General features: G+C 41.9%; 1 protein-coding gene across 3 annotated transcripts in view; it reads left to right on the forward strand.

Annotated features, from left to right (window-relative positions):
- The window catches only part of LOC118390331 (gamma-aminobutyric acid receptor subunit alpha-3-like), a 177,290-nt gene that overhangs the window by 137,114 nt on the left and 14,931 nt on the right, over nt 1-25,245 (forward strand). For all 3 annotated transcript variants that reach the window (XM_052457320.1, XM_035780784.2, XM_035780785.2), the window contains exons 6-8: nt 2,552-2,634; nt 18,603-18,746; nt 21,101-21,253. In XM_052457320.1, coding sequence (XP_052313280.1) covers nt 2,552-2,634; nt 18,603-18,746; nt 21,101-21,253 — 380 coding nt within the window. The remainder of the gene's footprint in view (nt 1-2,551; nt 2,635-18,602; nt 18,747-21,100; nt 21,254-25,245) is intronic.

Below are 25,245 nucleotides of genomic sequence, written 5' to 3' on the forward strand. Positions count from 1 at the left end.
TTGCTCGCACACGCGTTTTCAGTTCTGCCCACAAATGTTCTATGGGATTGAGGTCAGGGCTTTGTGATGGCCACTCCAATACCTTGACTTTGTTGTCCTTAAGCCATTTTGCCACAACTTTGGATGTATGCCTGGTATCATTGTCCATTTGGAAGACCCATTTGCAATCAAGCTTTAACTTCCTGTCTGAGATCTTGAGATGTTGCTTCAATATATCCACATACATTTCCTTCCTCATGATGCCATCTATTTTGTGAAATGCACCAGTCCCTCCAGCAGCAAAGCACCCCCACAACATGATGCTGCCACCCCCCTGCTTTACAGTTGGGATGGTGTTCTTCGGCTTATGCCAAACAGTTCTATTTTTGTTTCATCAGACCAGAGGACATTTCTCCAAAAGGTACGATCTTTGTCCCCATGTGCAGTTGTAAACCGTAATCTGGCTTTTTTTAAATGGCGGTTTAATGGCGGTTTTGGAGCAGTGGCTTCTTCCTTGCTGAGTGGCCTTTCAGGTTATGTCGATATAGGACTAATTTTACTGTGGATATAGATACTTTTGTTCCTGTTTCCTCCATCATCTTCACAAGGTCCTTTGCTGTTGTTCTGGGATTGATTTGCACTTTTTTGCACCAAAGTACGTTCATCTCTAGGAGACAGAACGTGTCTACTTCCTGAGTGATATGACAGCTCCGTGGTCCCATGGAGTTTATACTTGCATACTATTGTTTGTACAGATGAACGTGGTACCTTCAGGTGTTTGTAAATTGCTCCCAAGGATGAACCAGACTTGTGGAGGTCCACGATGTCTTGGCTGATTTCTTTAGATTTTATCATGATGTCAAGCAAAGAGTCACTGAGTTTGAAGTTAGGCCTTGGAGGTACATCCACAGGTACACCTTCAAGTGTCTCAAATTATGTCAATTAGCCTTTCAGAAGCATCTAAAGCCATGACATCATTTTTTGGTATTTTCCAAGCTGTTTAAAAGGCACAGTCAACCATATACCATGGCTGTCTCAGTCACCAGATCTCAACCCAATCAAACACTTATGGAAGATACTGCAGCAGTGCCTGAGACAGTGTTTTCCACCACCATCAACAAAACACCAATTGATGGAATCGCACTCTTCCAAGTTCCAGACAGTGGCTCGTTATGGCCCAACGCCTTATTAAGACACTTTATATCAGTGTTTCCTTTATTTGGGCAGTTACCTGTACATTTCTATACAAATTCCTTTACTTATGTCATTGCTCAGGAAGAAGTATGTTCTGTTTCTTGGTCACGAGGAGGTCCCATAAGGCTCATAGTTGTATTTCCACCACTGTCTAATGGAGGTCCCGGTAGAATGAACTATGGACCCAGATAGTGTCATTGACATGCCATTCTGAAGTAATTCTCAATGTCCACCATTATTCATGTCATGTGGAATGGCAAAAGGGACTTAACAAGTAGAATGGTACAGTACTGGTTCTGTCGTTGTGTGTTGTGAGATGTGATCTCCCAGGCAGATGCCTGTCTCCTTCCGTCACTGCAGCTTGATTTGCAGAGCTCCCTCCATCAGGAGTGGAGTAGGTGATGTGCCGAGGATCAGCGGGTCAATATCTAATCAACTGGATGAGGAGGCTACAGGAGACCACATAGCTCAGGGGACTAGCTGACTGTCTGGCTGCTCCATAGGTCTGCAGAGCTGTCTGGCTGGCTGGCCCTGGCCTCAGTAGTGGGGGGAGGGAGTGGGAGTTGAGCTATGCTGATGGGAAAACTGACAAATCACTGGCTACCAAGACATACTGTAGTAGCCCTCAACAGGCACATTGATGGCTAGACGCACTACAGTATGTGACTGCACATGCTGACTGTTCCCCTCACTCACATCGACCCCCCCCCTCTCCTTTCAACAAAACCCAAATGTCGGGGAAGTCTCAGAACAGCAGATTATCTCTGGCAAACCATAATATTAATTATTTAGGTTGGTGCTTATTTTTGTCCTGTTTGACATGTGTAAATATGCCTGTGTGAACTGGAAATGTGTTTTTTTACATGTCCCAACTCCCCTTGAGAGGCAACTCTAGGGTAATTAGGGTTAAGTGCCTTGCTCAAGGGCACATCAACAGATTTTCCCCTTTGTCAACTCGTGGATTCAAACTATCAACCTTTAGGTCACTGGCCCAACGCTCTAAACTCTAGGCTACCTGCCACCCCTATTCCCCTGCCATTGGGGGCAGGACAACCTTGGGTGACCCAAAGGAGGCTTACTGTATTCAGATACAGAGGAAAATGACTAAGGCCCTGTCATTCATGTTTCTATTGAAGCTCTGCGTGACAGGTTGAGAGACTAAGAATGATGCAGAATGGTGTGCAGTAAAAGTTATTGAAGTGGGCGAGCCACTGCTTTGGCCTTTAGAAGGATACTGAACAGGATCTGGCAAATTAAAAGGATGTCTCAACACAAAGCTTTAACGTACAGAATGTGTTGGTGCCATGTGACAGGTGTCATGGAGTGTTTAAGGCCTGTCACTAACCTGTATTTGTTGTTTTTCTCCCTCTCTGACCAGGCTGACCATCCATGCTGAGTGTCCCATGCACTTGGAGGATTTCCCCATGGATACACACGCCTGTCCTCTGAAGTTTGGAAGCTGTAAGTCTCTCTAGATACACATCTGTATCAGGTCCACATAGCTGACATCACAGAAATGGAGGTCATAGATCAAATCGGACATCTACGTGTAAAGTAATGGTCAGTTGTTCTTTGCCAACTTGCCATAAGGACCGTGAGAATTGTATGTAACGTTCAAGTATAATAGAGGCCTTTACCATCCGTTCTCTCTCCATCCCTGTCACTCTCCTCCTCAACCGCAGACTCATATGTTTCACCGCGTATAGAACAGGGAGAGGTTATTTCATAAGTTAATGATCCAAGATAATAACAACTCTGCCATTATTAAAAGTCAGAGCGATGTGGTCAGGACATTGTGAATAAAACCGCATCCGGCCAATACTACAAAAGGCGTCCTTTCAGGGCCGTTTTTTCCGTCAGCAAACAGGTCTCTTATTGGCAGCCTCACAATGCTCTCTTCGGCACGGCTCCTCCTCTAATCTGTATCTACAGTTGAAGTCGTAGGTATACATACACTTAGGTTGGAGTCATTAAAACTCATTTTTCAACCACTCCACAAATTTCTTGTTAACAAACTATAGTTCTGAAGGCGGAGCTATCATGTCGGAGTGAACGTCTGTGTGTGAGAGGCTCCTGCATTTTTTTTGTGAAATAATCTAACTAATAACCTACTTTATGGCACTTTTTACAACAAACGTTTATTTCTAATACAATATTGTAACTTTCTATGTGAAAATGCAGAGTAATAAGCGACCAAAGGACAATAAATCCAGAGCGGAGGCCTACTCCCCAATAAACAACGAGACAGACATGACGGAAGGCACAGGCAACAATGTGACACATACAGAACTTACCCAGGCTTTGGGGGAGCTACGTGTTGCTATAGCTGAGGATCTCAAGGCCACTATTGCTGAACTGGACACTGAAATCGAGAGCACCATTCAAAACGGTCGCTTCGCATGGCCAGAGTATTGTGGACCTTGAGAAGGCTTCTGACTTCAACGCTGGTCTGACCGACGAGTTAGAGAAGCTATGCACGTCATTGCAGGATAGTGTGCAGAGGCTTTCTGTGAAAGTGGTGGACCTGGAGGGCCGATCCAGAATAACCGATCCGTAATAACCTTCGCGTTGTTGGTCTGCCAGAGGGGATAGAGGCGGGCTCTCGCCCCACCGACTTCTTCGCCAAGCTATTGAAGGATGCAATGGGATCGGATGTTTTGGCTTCGGATCCCCAGCTGGACCGTGCACATCACTCCCTTGTCCCAGTGCCTGGACCGGGCCAACGTCCTCACCCAGTAATCATCTGTTGTCACAGTTTCAAGACCAAGGATCTTATCCTGCGCGAAGTTCGAATAAGGGGCAACCTGTTACATAAAGGGCACCCCTTCCGTGTCTATGAGGATTGTTTTGTTTCGTTATTTATTGCTTGCAGGGGACTGGGGGTGACGGTTGGGAAAGGGCAGACGCAGACATCTGGTTAGCAAGTTGATGTTTTGTGCCGTTGGCCGCTCTCCCGACTAGATTCCCACCAGCCCTCTGTAGTGCTTGTTTCTGTGTAGGTGTGCGTACATATAATTATTATTTGTACTTTATTATTATTTTCTCTTAGCATTTTAGTATTATGTAGGTGTATATTTTAAATTAGTGTAGATTATTATTCGGGGGTATGAGTGTGTGTGTATTTTTTTAAATATATATTTTTATATATGTCTTTCTTGTATGTATGGATTTGGCTAAATTAATCTTTTAAAAAAAAATAGGTATTTATTTATTTTATTTTATGTTGTTGATTTGGGGGTACGTTTAATTTAGCAAAATCCTTGTTCCGATCTCCTACCACACAATATGTAAATATACTGCTGTATATGTCGGTTGCTGATGGTTGGTTTATGTTTAGACCAGCATTGCTTAGCAATATAATCTTGTGATGCTTTATGTTGCTTATTAACTCAGGGATTGACCCAAGATGGCCCTTAAGTGCGCAATATGTTTAAGTTGCAACTTAATCTGTTTAGGTTTATTAGATGCAAATTGAACACTTTAACCGCGGGAGCCTCCTCAGTTCATATGTTAATAGAAGTTCTAGGATAGTGAGAGGTGAACGTATAGTTGGGATTTTATTTTAGTTTTACCTCTTGTTGAAAGGTGCTTTTTTGGCATCGGCCAGACAATGTTTATTTTTTTTATTTTTCTATTTTTTTTCTCTCCTATTTGTGTTTGCCTGTTAAATGTGGGTTGATGGGGGGGTAAGTGTTGGGGAAATTATGGGAACAGGGTGGGAAGTAAAGGTGCTTGCAAGGGGGAGGGGTTGGTTGGATACTGCTCAGGTGTAGGTGCTACATATGCTGATTGTGATGGTTTGGTGCACCTTCTTACCTTTTTAGTGAATTACATGTTATGCAGGCCACCATAGGAACGACAAACGAGAGGAGGGCGTGGCTTACATTCACTTCCTGGAATGTCAAGGGTTTAAACGAACCAATTAAGAGAGGCAAGGTCCTAGCCCACTTGAAAACACTCTCGTCTGATATTATATTTTTGCAAGAAACCCATCTGAAAAATCATTCTCATAGCAGACTTAATTGTAGGTGGGTGGGGCAAGTGTATCACTAACTTCTCTGCCAAAACAAGAGGCACAGCGATTCTGGTACGGAAAGGAATTCCCTTTCTACATACAGTGGGGCAAAAAAGTATTTAGTCATCCACCAATTGTGCAAGTTCTCCCACTTAAAAATATGAGAGAGGCCTGTAATTTTCATCATAGGTACACTTCAACTATGACAGAGGATTTTTTTTATTAATTCATTTGCAAATTATGGTGGAAATTGAGTATTTGGTCACCTACAAACAAGCAAGATTTCTGGCTCTCACAGACCTGTAACTTCTTCTTTAAGAGGCTCCTCTGTCCTCCACTCGTTACCTGTATTAATGACACCTGTTTGAACTTATCAGTATAAAAGACACCTGTCCACAACCTCAAACACTTTTTTGCCCCACTGTAAAACCACTATTGCGGATAAAGAGGGTCGTTATGTGATCGTAATAGGAGAGATCCACTCTACGTCAGTAACTCTACTAAATATCTATGGGCCAAACATTGATGACCCCTCTTTTTTCAAAAGAGTCCATGCCTTGATTCCAGATATCTATCCATACTAACCTGGTCATTGGAGGGGACCTTAACTATGTGCTAGACCAATATTTGGATAGATCCTCTACCCGGTGAACCCCTACCTCCTATTCAAGCGAATTCTTGAAAACCTACATAAAAAATTCTAACTTATTTGATATATGGAGGATCGCTAACCCTACCGGTAGGGAATACTCCTTTTACTCTCATGTTCACAATGTTTACACTCGAATTGACTACTTTTTGTTGGATGCTAGACTACTCCCCTATACCTGTAATGTGAGGTATCATGATATTATAATCTCGGACCACAGTCCACTCACCTTCTCCCTGAGATTGGGTGACATCGTACCAAACGAGAGGGTCTGGGGGTTGAATCCTCAGCTTCTCACAGAACCAACGTTCTGTGAACATCTTAAAGACCAAATTACATTTTTATTTGATACCAACGACAACCGAGAGACTTCCCCAGCATTATTGTGGGAAACACTGAAGGCTTATCTGAGAGGCTGTACCTACCAGGAGTAGGCAAAACAGAGGAAAACTGGAGGGACAAATTCACTTACTGGATAGGGAGAATGCTAGCCATCAATCTATGGAGTTACATGAAAAAATTACCTTATTTAAAATTTGAATATAATCTGATTCTCTCAGCTAAAATTGTTAAATCTTTTCTCTATGCCAAGCAATAATAATTTGAGTTTGGTGACAAACCACACAAATTACTCACCAGACAACTTCGAAAAAATGTGAGTGACCGAATGATTCAAAGTTAAATCTGCATCTGGGGAATTACCCTCTTCCCCAAAAGACATTAATGACAGATTCCGTCAGTTTTATGAGACTCTATATACATGTAAAGTGGATCCTAACCTGTTAATTATGCTAAATGTTTTGGAGGACTAATCTTCCTGCCCTGAACCAGGAAGATTCTAACTTCCTGAATAAGGAAATATCTCTTGAAGAAATTCGAGAAACAATTAAATCTCTAAAGAGTGGCAAGACCCTGGGCCCAGATGGATACCCTGGTGAATTCTATAAAACTTTCAGCAACATGCTCTCTCCCTACCTGCACAAAATGTTGGTTCAGGCCAATGATGGAGCTCTCCCATCTACTTTGGATGAAGCATTCATTACAGTTATACATAAGAAGGGTAAAGATCCGGAAGAGGTAGGGTCATACAGACCAATATCTATCCTTAATTCAGACCAAAGGTTTTAGCAAAAATTATGGCTAAAGGCCACTCAGCAAGGAAGAAGCCACTGCTCCAGACCCGCCATAAAAAGCCAGACTACTGTTGCAACTGCACATGGGGACAAAGATCATTCTATTTGAAGAAATGTCCTCTGGTCTGATGAAACAAAAAAATAGAACTGTTTGGCTATAATGACCATCGTTATGTTTGGAGGAAAAAGGCGAAGGCTTGCAAGCTGAAGAACACCATCCCAACCAGGAAGCACAGGGGTGGCAGCATCATGTTGTGGGGGTGCTTTGCTGCAGGAGGGACTGGTGCACTTCACAAAATAGATGGTATCATGAGGGGGGAACATTATGAGGATATATTGAAGCAACATCTCAGGACACCAGTCAGGAAGTTAAAGCTTGGTCGCAAATGGGCCTTCCAAATGGACAATGACCCCAAGCATACTTCCAAAGTTGTGGCAAAATGGCTTAAGGACAGTAAAGTCAAGGTATTGGAGTGGCCATCACAAAGCCCTGGCCTCAAACCCATAGAACAATTGTGGGCAGAACTGAAAAAGCATGTGCGAGCAAGGAGGCCTACAAACCTGACTCAGTTACACCAGCTCTGTCAGGAGGAATGGGTCAAAATCCACCCAATTTATTCTGGGATGCTTGTGGAAGGCTACCTGAAACGTTTGACCCAAGTTAAGCAATGCTACCAATTACTAATTGAGTGTATGTAAACTTCTGACCCACTGCGAATGTGATGAAAGAAAGAAATGCTGAAAAAATTATTCTCTACTATTTTTCTGACATTTCACATTCTTAAAATAAAGTGGTGATCCTAACTGATCTAAAACAGGTAATTGTTACTCGGATTAAATGTCAGGAATTGTGAAAAACTGAGTTTAATTGTATTTGGCTAAGATGCACGTAAACTTCCGACCTCAACTGTATGTCAATGGAAATCCGCTGAAAAGCCCAAGAACAATCGTCTCCTTAGCGCAACGGCACATGGTTGGCATGTTGTTGAGACCTGCCGTGTTACAGCACTTGCTCGCCCCACTCACCGCTATTATACATTTGATTTTATTTGGATCCCAATTAGCTTTAGCGGAAGCAGCAGCTACTCTTTCTAGTGTCCAGAAGAAACACAAAACATGACAAGTAACAAAACACTGATATACTGGTAGACATGGACAGTAACACAGAAATTTAAAAAACAACCATATACAAATTATACAACAAAAGAATTATACACACTAGGGCTGACCTCATTTAGTTGAACGGTCAATTGTTTGGTCGATAGGCTGTCGGTTGACCGAGATTTATTTAGTCAAGCAGCCACATTATTTTGTATTTTTTTTCATGGTACGTAAGACACCTGTCTGATTCATACCTGTCTCTTTGGACTAATCCATTGCGGAGGCCACGGTGGTGACAGTCCATCGCTGTAAGACATGTGATACTGATATTCTATATGGTTATATTATGTAAAAATAAGAATTTCACTGTAGGATTGGCGCCTTTCCCTGTGTTGCTATGTGCATAATAGCAAAATTAACCAGCATATTGAGAGTGAGAACAATGCAGCAGAGGCAGCAGAGACAAGGAAACAGCCCTTGCCTTAAGCCCTCTTCAAATGGGATTAGTTTTACTGGGGGTGGTCCGGTAATGTAATTACAGACTTGCTCAAATTTGTTGGTACCCTTACAACTCATTGAAATAATGCTTCATTCCTCCTGAAAAGTCATGAAATGAAAAGCTATTTTATCATGTATACTTGCATGCCTTTGGTATGTCATAGAATAAAGCAAAGAAGCTGTGAAAATAGATGAATTATTGCTTATTCTACAACAATATTCTAAATGGCCTGGACATTTGTTGGTACCCTTTTAGAAAAGATAATCCAATTATTTATTATGGTGATATTTCAAACTAATTAGTTTATTTAATTAGTATCACATATGCCTCCAATCTTGTAATCAGTCATTCAGTCTTTAAATGGAGAAAAGTAGTCACTGAGCTGTTTGGTATCATGATGTGCACCACACTGAACACGGACCAGAGAAAGCAAAGGAGAAATTTGTCTGAGGAGATCAGAAAGACAATAATAGACAAGCATGGTAAAGGTAAAGGCTACAAGACCATCTCCAAGCAGCTTGATGTTCCTGTGACAACAGTTGCAAATATTATTAAGAAGTTTAAGGTCAGTGGAACTGTAGCCAACCTCCCTGGGTGCGGCCGCAAGAGGAAAATCAACCCCAGATTGAACAGAACGATAGTGTGGATGGTAGAAAAAGAACCAAGGATAACTGCCAAAGAGACACAAGCGGAACTCCAAGGTGAAGGTACTTCAGTTTCTGATCGGACCATCCGTCTCTTTTTGAGCGAAAGTGGGCTCCATGGAAGAAGATCCAGGGGACTCTACTTTTGAAAGAGAAACATAAAAGCTAGACTGGAATTTGCTAAAAATGCATATTGACAAGCCACAATCCTTCTGGGAGAATGTCCTTTGGACAGATGAGTCAAATCTGGAGCTTTTTTAGCAAGTCACAGCTCTATGTTCACAGATGGAAAAATGAAGCTTTCAAAGAAAAGAACACCATACCTACAGTGAAACATGGTGGAGGCTCGGTTCTGTTTTGAGGCTGCTTTGCTGCACCTGGCACAGGGTGCCTTGAATCTGTGCAGGGCACAATGAAATCTCAAGACGATGAAGGCATTCTGGAGCGAAACGTACTGCCCAGTGTCAGAAAGCTCTATCTCAGTTACAGGTCCATGACCTCCAACAGGATAATGACCCAAAACACACAGCTAAAAGCACCCAAGAATGGATAGGAACAAAACATTGGAGTATTCTGAAGTGGTCTTCTATGAGTCAATGGAAAGAGCTGAAACTTGCAGTCTGGAGAAGTCACCCATCAAACCTGAGACAGCTGGAGCAGTTTGCTCAGGAAGAGTGGGCCAAACTATCTGTTAATAGATCGCAAAGCAGCATACAACTGACCTAAATGTTTGGAAATGATAAGCTCACTTTCGCATGCAAAGCCTTAAAACGCATCTCAAGTGCAAGTGCACTGTTTAGCTCACATCTGAATATCCTTATGATTATGATCACACTTCCTCAATTAAAATATTATGGCGACACTATAGCAAATATGGTTTGGTATGGTTTAGAAACCAAGCTCGAATTATCAGTGTAGCACTGTTATAGCCTGGACTTGTTGAAATATATTCACGCCTAGAAAAAACCTCCAGGCTTACATCTTAACTGTCAAATCATAGAAAAAAGAAAGAACTACAGAGGGCAGTTTGGAACAAACGAATCCCCTCTGAATCATCCTCTGGAATAAAGGATATTCTGGGGTAATAATTACATAACCAACGTTCTCTAGTAATATTAGTCCCGTGCGAATAGAGTTTAGCCTAATTGTCTAAGAAAGCAAACCCCAACTTAATTCGGTCTCAAATCACTGTTAAATGTGCCTGACTTTGTAAATCATCAATATATATCTACATAAATAAAACAGATCTTGCTTCTGTTGCCTGTTTGAGTGTTTGTTTAATAGCCTACTGATTCTGTGAGCACCAAGCCTCATGCACCGGCAAAATGTCAGACAAAGCAACTGCACAGATTTGGCTGTTTTTTAATCTTTGCTATGCTGTAATAAAGGCTTTATACTTTTCTTCATTTAGAACAGACTGGTGTTACTTAACATTATTCAGTGTTGTTTGCTCTGTTCCAAACAGACAGAAAACGTATCTAACAGCACCTGTTTGTCACACATACTATGCCCGTACCTCTTGCTCCTGCTCCTATACTCTCCCTTTTTCTTGATCTCCTTCTTACTGATATTATTACAATTATTATTATGATCATTATAATAATAAGTAATGTCATTATCATTAGTGGGCTTTGTATAGTATCCTTCTATTACTGCCATTGAGCTGTAGGCCTAAGAGCGCATCCTGTTTTGTCTTAATACCATACCTTACTTAGGCCTATATTTCATTGTATTTCATTGTAGGCTACTGTATTAATCAATCATTAATTCGTTCACGCCATCACACAGCATATGAGACTTTCATGGTTTGAAATGCAATCAAGCATTTTAGTTTTAAAATGAAATAACAAAGCTTTGAATAATTAGCCTAAACTATAAATAAACCGCAATTCAGGAATGCATGCAATTGTTGTTTACACTGTTCCAAATGGTCAGAAATAATATATAGTTTTGTAATCTAACAGCAACTGTTAGGCACACATAATACTCAATGCTTGCTCCTACAGTATACCCTCCTTTTTCTGGATCTCCAGTAGTTTCCACAACTGACTTTCCCTTTACCTCCTGAGCAACCAGTAAACATTCGCCCATTTTGAGTTTCTTTTTTCACATCCTGCTTATCCATTTTGCTGTTGACATTGTGTTCGGACATTATTTATGTGATTAGGCTATAGGTCAGGCCCTATTGGTCACATGCATGCGATGCTTACATGTTTCACGTAAAGAGAGCAAGTGTTGAGGGAATAGGGAATGTTCTTCCTAAACAATTGAGGGATTTTGGTAACATAACATTTCAGTCAGAAACCAATAAGAAACTAAATGGCTGTAATGATGTGGTAGCTTCAGCACGGACAGCACAATCAACACTTGTTGTGGTACCTTTTCACTGCAGTAGGGAGGAGAGAGAGACAAGTGTGCCAGCCACACAGGCACTTGCTTTTTAACACAGTGTGACCATCGGGCTCTTTCTTGAGTCATTTGTTTGTCTTAATTATTTAATCGAACAGTGTGCTTAACCCTTGTGTTGTCTTTAGGGTCATCAATGACCCGCCACTATGTTTAACAGCAGAGAAAAAAAGCCTAAATGATATTTTTTCAATTTGAAATGTGATGACTTTTCCTAGAGTGACCTTAACATTAGAAAAAGTTAAACATCGCCTTTTTCATATTTCCATGAAAGCTGTACAGCACCAGGGTACAAAGATTGTCTTAGGGTCATTTTTGACCCGGCAGTTACAAAATCATTTCCACAACACAAAAACCACAGACACACACACACAGAGAAATTGAGAATATGTGTGCTACTGATTGAACTCAGACAAAACTAAAACTGTCTTGTGTATGTGCAGAATCTCCCCACCATGACCCCACACGACTCAAGTTCACAGAATAAAAACAATTTCTGACAAAATAAACATTTCTTGAAAGCATTGTTTACTAATGGGGAATGCAGTCAGGGGCCATAAAGGTGCTGCAGATGACAGTCCCCCCAGTTCTCTCTTTGCTGAAGCCATGTGTGCACATTTCAGTGATTTTTTTCAGATATCCAGGAGGAACAAGAGAACAATTATTTAGAAGAGGAGGAGGTATCTGAAGACAGGGAACAATACAACCCAGAGCATAATGCATCATCTTCAGATGAAGAAGACATTCCCTAAGCTGAAAGAGAGACATTTTTATCAAAGAACAGCAAAATAACATGGTCCTTGTCACCATATAACATCCAGGGCTAAATGGCAGCACAAAATGTCATTAGGATGACCCCAGGGCCCACAAGACATGAAGTTGCCCATGCCCAGGACATCGCCTCAACATTATACATGTTCATCACATCAGCCAATGAAAAAAATCATCCTGGAGATAACAAATTTGGAGGGTTTCCGTAAAATATGGAGACAACTGGAAAAGGATGGATGAGTTTGACCTGCGTGCCTACATAGGGCTGCTAATCTTAGCGGGTGTGTATAGGGGCTACATGTAGTCTCTGGGATGAAGAAAGCGGAAGGGTGATTTTCCATGCCACGATGCCATTGAAAGTCTTTCATACTTTCTCAAGAATGCTATGATTTGACAACCGTGAGTCAAGACCTGCAAGACATGTGAGAGACAAACTGGCGGCCATGAGAGAGGTCTGGGAGAAGTGGGTGGAGTGTCTATCATACCTCTACAACCCTGGGCCTGAAGTAACAGTGGATGAGCAACTGGTTCCATTCAGATGTACATTTTTATTTTCATATCTGTACTGTAAGTGGTTTTCACTATTAATTTTATTATATATTGCTGTAATATCATTGATTTATGTGATTGTTTTCTGTGACACTGATACTAATTACTGATAGTAATCCCTTTTGTCAAAAGGTCGCTGTCCTTTCCAGCAGTTTATGCCCAGCAAGCCAGCAAAGTATGGCATCAAGATATGGGTTGCCTGTGACTCACAATCCAGCCACGCTTGGAAGATGCAAGTCCAGTGGAGGCCCGGAGAAGAACCAGGGGATGCGGGTTGTGCTTGATGTGATAGATGGACCGAGGGGGCACAATGTCACGTGTGGCAATTTCTTCACCCATTATGAACTCAGCCAGCAGCTACTGAAGAGGAAGATCCCCATGGTTGGCACAGTTAGAAAGAACAAGCCTGAGCTCCCTGTACTCCTCACAAACAAGGAGGAGAGAGGCCTTCTCATAAAAGTTTGCCTTCACCCCCACCACCACTCTAGTTTCTTACCTGCCAAAGAGGAACAAGAATGTGGTCCTCCTGAGCACACTGCACAAAACGGCTGAGATCAGTGATCATGAGGACAGGAAGCCAGCCATCATCCTGGACTACAACCTCAAAGGAGATATGGACAACCTGGACAAGGTGATTGGAACTTACAGCTGCAGAAGGATGACCCCTGGTCATTTTCCATAACATAATTGATGTGTCCTCATACAATGCCTTTGTGATATGGAACAAGATCAACCCTACAGTTGAAGTTGGAAGTTTACATACACCTTAGCCAAATACATTTAAACTCAGTTTTTCACAATTACTGACATTTAATCCGACTAACAATTCCCTGTTTTAGGTCAGTTAGGATCACCACTTTATTTTAATAATGTGAAATGTCAGAATAATAGTAGAGGGAATGATTTATTTCAGCTTTTTTTTTTACCATCACATTCACAGTGGGTCAGAAGTTTACATACACTCAATTAATATTCTGTAGCATTACCTTTAAATTGTTTAACTTGGGTCAAACGTTTCAGGTAGCCTTCAACAAGCTTCCCACAATAAGGTGAATGTTGGCCCATTCCTCCTGACAGAGCTGAGTCAGGTTTGTAGGCCTCTTTGCTTGTACACACTTTTTAGTTCTGCCCACAAATATTCTATAGGATTGAGGTCAGGGCTTTGTGATGGCCACTCCAATACCTTGGCTTTTTATGTCCTTCAGCCATTTTGCCACAACTTTGGAAGTATGCTTGGGGTCATTGTCCATTTGGAAGACCCGTTTGCGACCAAGCTTTAACTTCCTGACTGATGTCTTGAGATGTTGCTTCAATATATCTACATAATCTTCCTTCCTCATGAAGCCATCTATTTTGTGAAGTGCACCAGTCCCTCCTGCAGCAAAACACCCCCAAAACATGATGCTGCCACCCCCGTGCTTCACAGTTGGGATGGTGTTCTTCGGCTTGCAAGCCTCCCCCTTTTTCCTCAAAACATAACGATGGTCATTATGGCCAACAGTTCTATTTTTGTTTCATCAGACCAGAGAACATTTCTCCAAAAAGTATGATATTTGTCCCCATGTGCAGTTGCAAACCGTAGTCTGTATTTTTTATGGTGGTTTTGGAGCAGTGGCTTCTTCCTTGCTGAGTGGCCTTTCAGGTTATGTCGATATAGGACTTGTTTTACTGTGAATATAGATACTATTCGCCCCAAGGTACGTTCATCTCTAGGAGACAGAACGCATCTCCATCCTCAGTGGTATGATGGCTGCGTGGTCCCATGGTGTTTATACTTACATATTGTTGTTTGCACAGATGAACATGGTACCTTCAGGCGTTTGGAAATTGCTCCCAAGGATGAACCAGACTTGTGGAGGTCTACATTTTTTTCTGAGGTCTTGGCTGATTTATTTAGATTTTCCCATGATGTCAAGCAAAGATGGACTGAGGTTGAAGGTAGGCCTTGAAATACATCCACAGGTACACCTCCAATTGACTCAAATTATCTAACTTAGCCTATCAGAAGCTTCTAAAGCCATAACATAATTTTCTGGAATTTACCAAGCTATTTAAAGGCACAGTCAACTTAGTGTATGTAAACTTCTGACCCACTGGAATTGTGATACAGTGAATGATAAGTGAAATAATCTGTCTGTAAACAATTGTTGTAAAAATTACTTGTGTCATGCACAAAGTAGATGTCCTAACTGTCTTGCCAAAACTAGAGTTTGTTAACATGAAATTTGTGGAGTGGTTGAAAAACGAGTTTTAATGATTCCTAAGTGTTTGTAAACCTTTGACTTCAACTGTACCTGGATGCCTGATAAGCGGAACAAGAGGAGGGTGTTCCTGGAGCAGATGGGAAAGGCACTTGTAACCCCACACATTCACAGGAGGGAGCGCCTCCCCTGCACAGCAGCCTCTGTAGCGCTTGAGAAAGCTATTCAGGGGGCTGAATCTTGTCCTGATCCACTTGAGGCTGCATCTGGAGCAGGCAAGAGGAGGAGATGCCGATTCTGCCCCCCAAGGAAGGACTGTAAAACAAATACTATGTGCTGCACATGTGAGAAATACATCTGCAAACTCCATGCACACACACTTGCATACTGTCCTACATGTGCTAATTAGAGTTGGTTGATTTATGTTCTTCACGTTTTTGTTTTGTATCTATTATCTAATTGTATTATTTCTTATTGTTGATATTTATACACCTTATGGGTGGGGGCAATGGTTAAAAAAAATGGAAGAAGACTAGTATTTTGTAGTTGAATTCCTCATTGTACAGTGTATAAGTATATATCACTATGTTGCCAAAAAAGTTCAAGACTAAAATGCATTCACAACTATTTTCTGCACATTTCTGCTACTTTCTTAGGCTATACAAGTGCTATTTCTTGCTAATAAAAATGTACGTTTGAACCTATGCAGTACCTTCAGCAATAATAATAATAAACCTCTACTTTAGTAAAGAAAACAATTATGAAAGGTGTGTTGTAATTCAAATGAGTGGCGTCCACTGATTAAATGCACTCATTCTGCATTGTGAAGAGGGAAAACCCAGATATTCACAAAGTTTGTGATGAATGACAGGTTGTTTCTTCATGGAAACTAGATTTGGCTTTTAAAATTCAATTAAGCTGCTTTATTTGAGGTGTTTAGTGAAGGCATGTCATTTTTTACCCTTAGCACAAGGGGAGTATATAGAATGCCAAGACTACACAAGGGTTAAAGCATCAGACATGCTCAGTGCATATGTAGTTGTTGTGTCTGCTTAGGGTTGTGTGTGTCTATATATGGAACAATACGTTTAAACATATTCGAAAGAACAGGATGACTCTCGGTCGATCAAGATTTTAGTCGGGGACAGCCCTAATACAAAAGAATACAACAAAAAAATGTGTGTTTCTGTGTGTGCGTGTGTTTCTGTGTCCCCTCACAGTCCCTGACTTTCTATGAGATGTTGTTTAATCAGTTTTTAAAAAGGTAATTAAGCTGATGCTGGAGTAATTGGAGATGGAAGGAGTTCCATGCGATCATGGCTCTGTATAATACTGAGCATTGCCTTGAATTTGTTTTGGACTTTGGGACTGTGAAGAGACCCCTGGTGGCATGTCTTGTGGGGTATGTATGGGTGTCTGAAGAGACCCTGGTTGCATGTCTTGTGGGGTATGTATGGGTGTCTGAAGAGTCCCCTGGTGGCATGTCTTGTGGGGTATGTATGGGTGTCTGAATAGACCCCTGGTGGCATGTCTTGTGGGGTATGTATGGGTGTATGAGCTGAATGTTATTTGATTATGCAGACAATCTGGAATTTTCGTCACAGCAATATTTCTCATAAAAACTAGAAGAGAAGCAGTTAATCTCTTCAGATTAATTAGTCAATTTAAATTAATTAATTATGGCCCTAATCTATGGATTTCACATGACTGGGAATACAGATATGCATCTGTTGGTCACAAATACCTTAAAAATCATGGTCCAACTCCTCTTCAATGGCTGAGCGAAGTTGCTGGAACTGGAACACGCTGTCGTACACGTTGATCCAGAGAATCCCAGACATGCTCAATGGGTGACATGTCTGGGGAGTATGCAGGCCATGGAAGAACTGACATTTTCAGCTTCCTGGAATTGTTTACAGATCCTTGCGACTTGGGGCTGTGTATGAATGGCATGACAATGGGCCTCAGGATCTCATCATGGTATCTCTGTGCATTTAAATTGCCATCGATAAAATGCAATTATGTTCGTTGTCCGTAGCTTATGCCTGCCCATACCATAACCCCACCGCCACTGCGGGGCACTCTGTTCAAAACAATGACGTTAGCAAACCGCTCGCCCACACAAGTCCATACACATGGTCCGCGGTTGGACGTACTGACAAATTCTCTAAAACGATGTTGGAGGCAGCTTATGGTACAGAAATAACCATTAAATTATCTTGCAAAAGCTCTGGTGGACATTCCTGCAGTCAGCATGCCAATTGCACTCTCCCACAAAATTTGAGACATCGTGTTGTGTGACAAAAGTGCACATTTTAGAGTGGCCCTTTATTGTTCCCAGAACAAGGTGCACCTGTGTAATGATCGTGCTTTTTAATTAGCTCATTGATATACCACACCTGTCAGGTGGATGGATTATCTTGACAATGGAGAAATGCTCACTAACAGGGATGTAAACACATTTCTGCACAACATTTTAGAGAAATAAGCTTTTTGTGCATATGGAACATTTCTGGGATCTTTTATTTCAGCTCATGAAACATGGGACCAACACTTTACATGTCGCATTTATATTTTTGTTCAGTGTACATACCTTTTATTCTCCCTCCCTTCGAGCTCTGAACCTTTCAACTGGTTATGGAGACTTGTATTCTTGACATTATGCAGCCATGAAATTCTGCATGTACTGTACATCCAGAGAGAAGTGAAAGATTGTAGTGAAAGATTTCTAAGCCTTGAATAACAATGGAAGTGTTTGACATAGTTGACCTTCTCTGCTGAGCGAAGCTAGGAGTCTCACCACACCGAGTAGCTCCTTTACAAACAGACAGAGCCATAGAGAACACACGATGACAGAATAATACCTTTCATTACCAATTACAATTGTAATAGATGAAGACACATACAAGTAGATTAATTATTATAATTAATAGTCTCCCATGAGAATAAAACTAGAACTTCTCTGCTATCAAAATGTAATTAGCAAACCTCAGGCTGATGTATGAATTATGTTATTGGGGTCTCTTCTACTGTAATGTGTGTGTTTCTGTAATGCTTTTTAACCTCCTTTCCCTAAATTTGACCTTGTGGATTTCAAAGCCTATTTATGACATTATTCCTCATGCGGATATACCTTGAGTTCAAGGTGCCAAATTTATAAACTAATCAAAACACTGCCTGCTTATATTAAACTCTCATTGACATGCATTTATTCAGATCAATGCCCCCCTTCTTATAATCTTTGTTTGATGCCATCATCAGAATCAGCCAATGGTAGCACTGCTGAATTATGGAAAAGAGTGTTGTTCACTCATTGGAAACTGCCATTTAGTACTGTCATTCTTTGTCTCTGCCTCTACCCGTGTGTGTGTATATCTGTCCATCTGCACCCCCTTCCCCTCCCCTCCCTACCCTTGCTCTTTCCCTCTCGCTCCCTCGCTCTCTCTCTCTTTCTCTCTCAGATGCGTATACCAACAACGAAGTTGTCTATATCTGGACCAAAGGAGATGAAGATTCTGTAGTCGTAGCGAAGGATGGTTCAAGGCTAAACCAGTATGATCTACTAGGCCACGATATTGGGAAAGAATCTATGAGTTCCAGCACAGGTACACTTACAACCTATCTGCCACTTTTTAAAGTAACATGCAGTTCCAGCACAGGTTCTATTATGCCATATGATCAAGGCATTGACACTGAGACAACATCAGAACAAAGGTTATAACTAATGGAACATCTGCTTTGAATTTCTCATGAAAGTCTCTCTTTTCAGCTGCTGGCGTGCATGACAATTTGGATGAATTAATTTCTCTCCCTTTTCCATTTTCCTTTGTACACCGTTGGCATATACTTACAGATTCCATTTGTGTCTTTTTGTTAAGTAATTTATCTGAGTTGCTGTGCAAGTGGCTGCCTCATCGATTGGTCTCTGCTAGTGTTATTGGGATCAGTGAGGTCTCACCACTGAAAGGAAGACTTGCTGAGTTTGGGGGAAGGAGGGGTCCGCTGATCACTGAATGCAGTGGCTTTCTTATAGGCTGGTGGAGAGAGACTGACAAACTGTCCTGTTATCCAACACTTCGTCTGTGAACAAAATTTGAAAATTCAGGGTAGATGAAGAGAACTGATCTTTGTGGCGCCTCCAATTTACATGGTATTTAATCTAAGAAGACACAGGCACCCTGATTTCAGATTGAACACACATTTGATCTGCACAGTTTTAGCAAGTATTTTAAATGGTAGCCAAGAGCAAAAATGTTCAACTTGTTCAGCGGTAAGATAACAATTCCGCAGTCGTAGAAAGATAAGGAGCCTTGGAGCAGGAGGGAGAACTCCACTTTTCCTCTGAGCTCTGGTCTGGAGTCCATTTGAATTGGCACTAAATTATAGGAAATTCTGTCAGCCAGCACAGTTGATCAGCCATTCATTTGATCTTATTCTGATTTCCATAGCAGCTGTGAAATCCCTTTATCTACAACACCCACAATTTTTACAGTTTTGTCTCTCTCCTCTTAGAGAAGTGTCAACCTGTTTTTACCAGGCACAGACTGCTATTCAAATCAGAGAAGTCATTTAAGTGGCCTGCTTTCTAAAAGGCAGGTCCCCGTGAGAGACAGATAATGACTAACCTCTACTTAGTCACTGTGATGCATTAGGTCCCTTTGTTTTACTACTGTCACTGTCTCAGTCTGGTTTCATGGTTGCAGTGATAGAGGCAGGCAGGGTGAGGCCGATAGGGACTGAGTAGGGTTGTACCCTGTACATAGCCCCAATAGAGTAGGTTGTGTTGGAACAGTCCTTTGTGTACATTCCCTGTGACACCACAGAGACGCCTCATACTGACTCACATTACTGCCTTCAACCACTGAATGTGAGATCAATCTGAGATACCACAATGAATCTTGTACCACAGGGTTTTCTCGGTATTTGTGGTACATACTGGACATACAGGCTTCAGGATAGGGAATATTGGTTCTTTTAGCGCTATTTAATTTTCCTGTCTTACCATGTCAATAAGCATAGTGTCCATGTGTCACTTCATCTCAGCATGTACTGTAGGAGTGTATCTGTCATCCAGGAAAGGTTCTCAGCACATTGGTGGCTGTGGATCAAGGCAATGTTTTTAAAACACAGTAGTCGTGAGATGACATATTTAATAGCCTGTCATACTGTATCACATATTTATCTTCCTAAGGAGCTAAAGCCACACAGGTACAGTAGGTGTGCTACTCTCAGCCCTATCACACACACACTAGCTCTTTTTGTCGGCGTATTACTGCTGCCAAGGGCAACAGATCTAATCCGGACCAACAGCGTTGGGAAAACCAATCTTTGCCTTTAACAACCTAGTCTCGCCTGGCCATACGTCGTTCAGTTGGAGGTCTGGACAATCTTCTATTAGCCAAAATAGTTTGAATGGTCTGCTGGCTCCCAGCGGCAAGATTTTGATTGGATGTTGCATTTTAAGAACCCTCCCCCACATGGCCATTGGTGCTGCGTGTAATGTTCGTTAGGAGACATTTTGCAGAGATTTGTTACCTATGATAGTTCCTACCCCTATTTAGCTTAGCGTTTTTGACGAGGCCGTTAACAACCAGACACTGTGGTACACAAGCGATCTGTTAACATCCACTCACAAACAGACACTGGGCTTCCCACACTCGGCTTCCCTTTGCTAGCATGCATGCCACTGTATTAAAAGGTTCCCAGTGCTGTGCTAGCATGTATTCAACTGTATTTACTTTCATAAATATGGTTCTGAATATTTCAGCAGGGTGCTTGTGTTTATCTGGACTGAACATGAGCTGTATTAATAATTCATGTCCTCTGCATTTCTCTCTCTCTCCCCCTCTCTCTCTCTCTGTCTCTACCTCTCTCTCTCTCCCCCTCTCTCTCTCTGTCTCTACCTCTCTCTCTCCCCCTCTCTCTCTCTCTGTCTCTACCTCTCTCTCTTCCCCCTCAGGAGAATATGTAGTGATGACAACGTATTTCCATTTGAAAAGGAAAATTGGCTATTTTGTGATTCAAACCTACCTCCCGTGCATCATGACTGTCATCCTGTCTCAGGTCTCCTTCTGGCTAAACAGAGAGTCGGTTCCCGCCCGCACTGTATTCGGTGAGTGTCTTCCCCTATCTTCTTAACCGTATTCGCTGAGTGACTTCCCCTATCTTCTTAACCGTATTCGCTGAGTGACTTCCCCTATCTTCTTAACCGTATTCGCTGAGTGACTTCCCCTATCTTCTTAACCGTATTCGCTGAGTGACTTCCCCTATCTTCTTAACCGTATTCGTTGAGTGACTTCCCCTATCCCCTTAACCGTATTCATTGAGTGACTTCCCCTTAACTGTATTCGCTGAGTGACTTCCCCTATCTTCTTAACCGTATTCGTTGAGTGACTTCCCCTATCCCCTTAACCGTATTCATTGAGTGACTTCCCCTTAACTGTATTTGCTGAGTGACTTCCCCTATCCCCTTAACCGTATTCGTTGAGTGACTTCCCCTTAACCGTATTCGCTGAGTGACTTCCCCTATCTTCTTATCCGTATTCGTTGAGTGACTTCCCCTTAACTGTATTCGCTGAGTGACTTCCCCTATCCCCTTAACCGTATTCGTTGAGTGACTTCCCCTTAACCATATTCGCTGAGTGACTTCCCCTATCTTCTTAACTGTATTCGTTGAGTGACTTCCCCTTAACCGTATTCGCTGAGTGACTTCCCCTATCTTCTTAACCGTATTCGTTGAGTGACTTCCCCTTAACCGTGTTCGCTGAGTAACTTCCCCTATCTCCTTAACCGTATTCGTTGAGTGACTTCCCCTTAACCCGTATTCGCTGAGTGACTTCCCCTTAACCGTATTCGCTGAGTGACTTCCCCTATCTTCTTATCCATATTCGTTGAGTGACTTCCCCTTAACTGTATTCGTTGAGTGACTTCCCCTATCTTCTTAACTGTATTCGCTGAGTGACTTCCCCTATCCCCTTAACCGTATTCGTTGAGTGACTTCCCCTTAACCGTATTCGTTGAGTGACTTCCCCTATCTCCTTAACCGTATTCGTTGAATGACTTCCCCTATCTCCTTAACCGTATTCGTTGAATGACTTCCCCTATCTCCTTAACCGTATTCGCTGAGTGACTTCCCCTATCTCCTTAACCGTATTCGTTGAATGACTTCCCCTATCTCCTTAACCGTATTCGCTGAGTTACTTCCCCTATCTCCTTAACCGTATTCGCTGAGTTACTTCCCCTATCTCCTTAACCCCGAAATGCACTTAACAAGTAACTGAACCATTCCGACAGTTTGGAGTGCTGTTGTTTAAATTATGAAGCTACATCAAAACAAGTGTTCAGCAGCTGCAGCTTACGCATTTGTGGAGCTGCGTTTGTTCACATCATCAGATGCATTCAGTAAATTGGCGTGCCAGGGGAGGGTAGAAAAAGTTCATCTTTGAGAAGTTGTGGTTCACACAGCGAAGTGTAAAAAACAGCTTGGTGCCCATGTTGGCTCTGTTGAGTCTTGGACAGTGATTCATTTGGGTTTAAAACTGTTCTTGGATCACAGGATTGACCTGTAATTAACTTGGCCACCGCAAAACCACCTAATTAATTACAGATTAGCGCCAGCAAACTTGGAAAGGAATTAACTTGGAGAAAGTGAGGCTGTTCACCTCCAGGGACGGAGTGATACAAAGAAATGTTGCAGTTGCATCTCTCGCGTCGGAATATTGAACGTACCTTGCAGAAAATTTAAGCCAGCCAAGTTTTAAGACATTATTGCTTATTGAGCTCTTGCCAACTTTGGCAAGGTGTCTGGCTTTGTCAACACTTTTTGTGGGGCAGACGTATCAGGTGCAAAGCACAGCTGATCCTGCCAACATCGCTATGGAGACTTAGGAAGGGTGAGATCCTGCTTCCTCTCTGATGGAGCAGAATGAAACATGAGCTCTGACAAATTGAGTTGGTAGACTAGAAAGAAATGGCAGCCTATTCACGCTTCGGGGAAATGATAGTAACAGAAAAGTTGTGCTCAGCCCTCCAAAGCAATGTCGAGGTAAATAATGAAAACAGTCAAACCTCCAGTTGGAGAAAACATTTCCCAATCTAGGCCTAAAACTTTCAAACTGTAACTGAAGCTCAAGAAACACAAAGAAAATGAAGTATATTATGGTCTGCTGACACATACTGTATTATTGTAGGCTAGTAGTATAACAGTTTGACTTCAAATTATGCAGAAGAATTGGCAAAGGCATTTTGTTTGTTGTTACAGCTAGCATATGCAACTTTAATGCACAGACCCACACAAACATGAGTCACTAACACACCTACAAATGTATCTGTGTGTCAATCATACAGCTTTGATATTTTACAGGTTTCACCACAGCTGATCTTGTGGATGACACCCGACCACTAGCTCTTTAAACTGTGACTAACCGTTCTGGAAACATGACTAATTGGACAAATGGAGTCATTGAAAAACATGAATCTCACTACCTAGTGCCTTTCATGTAAAGAGGTCAGCCAGCATATGTTTCTTCTAATCAGTTTACCCCGCACTCCAAAATAAGAGCGTGCGGCACATTGTTCCCCCTCCTCTCTCTCCTCGTTTATGGAGACCCACGGCTTCACCTCTCAGCCTGCCATGAGGACTGTGTCATGGCAACCCCTGCAATAAGAGCAGGCCTCCGTTTGGCAGCTAATTAGTGTGTGAGATCAGAGCAGGGCAGGGCATGCAGTGAAACACAGTGGAGAAATACACTGGCTAGCCACTATGATTTGGTTTGATTTGCTTTGCATGTAAGGTGAAAAAAAGAGGAGTTCACATACTTACAGCCATGTGAAAATGATCTGGTAAATTTCTCTGGCACAGTCCCCTCGCCTCAGGATTCTCCATTCTCACAGTCCCATATTCCTCTCATGAAGGAGGGGCCTTCACCTCAGCTCTATAACTGACTTCCTTGTAAAACAAAGGCCTTTCATTGCCAAGAAAAGGCAGTAAGAAGTAAGAAGCTGTTAGTCTGTCAACCCTTTTAAGAACAACATCTCATGTGTTTTCTAATGGAGGTTCAGTTGAAACAAGGGCCAAGGTCATTGGGAATCATTCCCCAAACACAGCAGTATGTGTGTTTGTTGTCTACTCAATATGAGCAAACTCTCACTTGTAATGGAAGTGCACAAAGGCACAACATTGTTTAAAGGACAGGTGTGGAGTTAATGAAAGTGAGAATGGCCTCAGGGCACAGGACTGGTCCAGGTAAACAGGGGTCCTGCTGTTAGCTGGGAGGAGGTTTCAGATTGAGACTATCCTCCCTGACTGGACAGTCACTTTGACTGCTTTTCACAAGCAGCCTCCTGCTCTCTGAGCCATCCACAGGGCTTTAAAACTGTCTAAATGTTTTAGAAAAAACTGGTGACTTGTCTCGTATGAAGAGCAGCCAATTCTCCAACCTACATTTATGAGTATGAGCGGCTCCCAGGCACTGTTCGAAAGATGATATTTAATCAATAATTTGTTCCCTAGCGGGTGGCCTGGTTGGAGGATCTGGCTGACATGACCTGATATTTGTGGAAAATCCTGTTTGTAATTTTCTCCTTCACCCAAGTGTAATGTATGACTTATGGTGTGAGCGGACGTATTACACAGTGGACACAGTACAACCAGTGACGATGGACATTCGTCCATTGATATTTTTTAATTGCCTGATATTTTTTTAATATGGGGAGATTGGATTTGCCAATTGTCTTGCATTTTCTTCAACTTTAGCACTGACTAATATTAAATGATGCCATATTTTACTCATTGACGATGCACATTAAGTATCAGCAATTCAGGGCAGTCTCAATCCTACCGATTTATAACAGTTTTTAAATGTAGTCACCTAACAAACATAGTAATGGGGCTAGTTATATCTTCTGCATAAATCAACAGTAAGACCGTAATTTCACGTTTCTTATTTAGGAGGTGGGGAAATGAGTTGACCTCTTCAACTGCGTAATGTCCATTTTCTGAGCCTATATTTTCTTCTAACAGATGCGGCAAGTGGGAACAGCTGAAGTGGAATGATTGCTTATATCGGCTTTGTTCGACACCCATTCTCTGCTCTCCTCTCCTCT

The sequence above is a fragment of the Oncorhynchus keta genome, chromosome 11 (genome assembly GCF_023373465.1).
Source record: "Oncorhynchus keta strain PuntledgeMale-10-30-2019 chromosome 11, Oket_V2, whole genome shotgun sequence".
In the NCBI taxonomy this organism is placed as follows: Eukaryota; Metazoa; Chordata; class Actinopteri; order Salmoniformes; family Salmonidae; genus Oncorhynchus; species Oncorhynchus keta.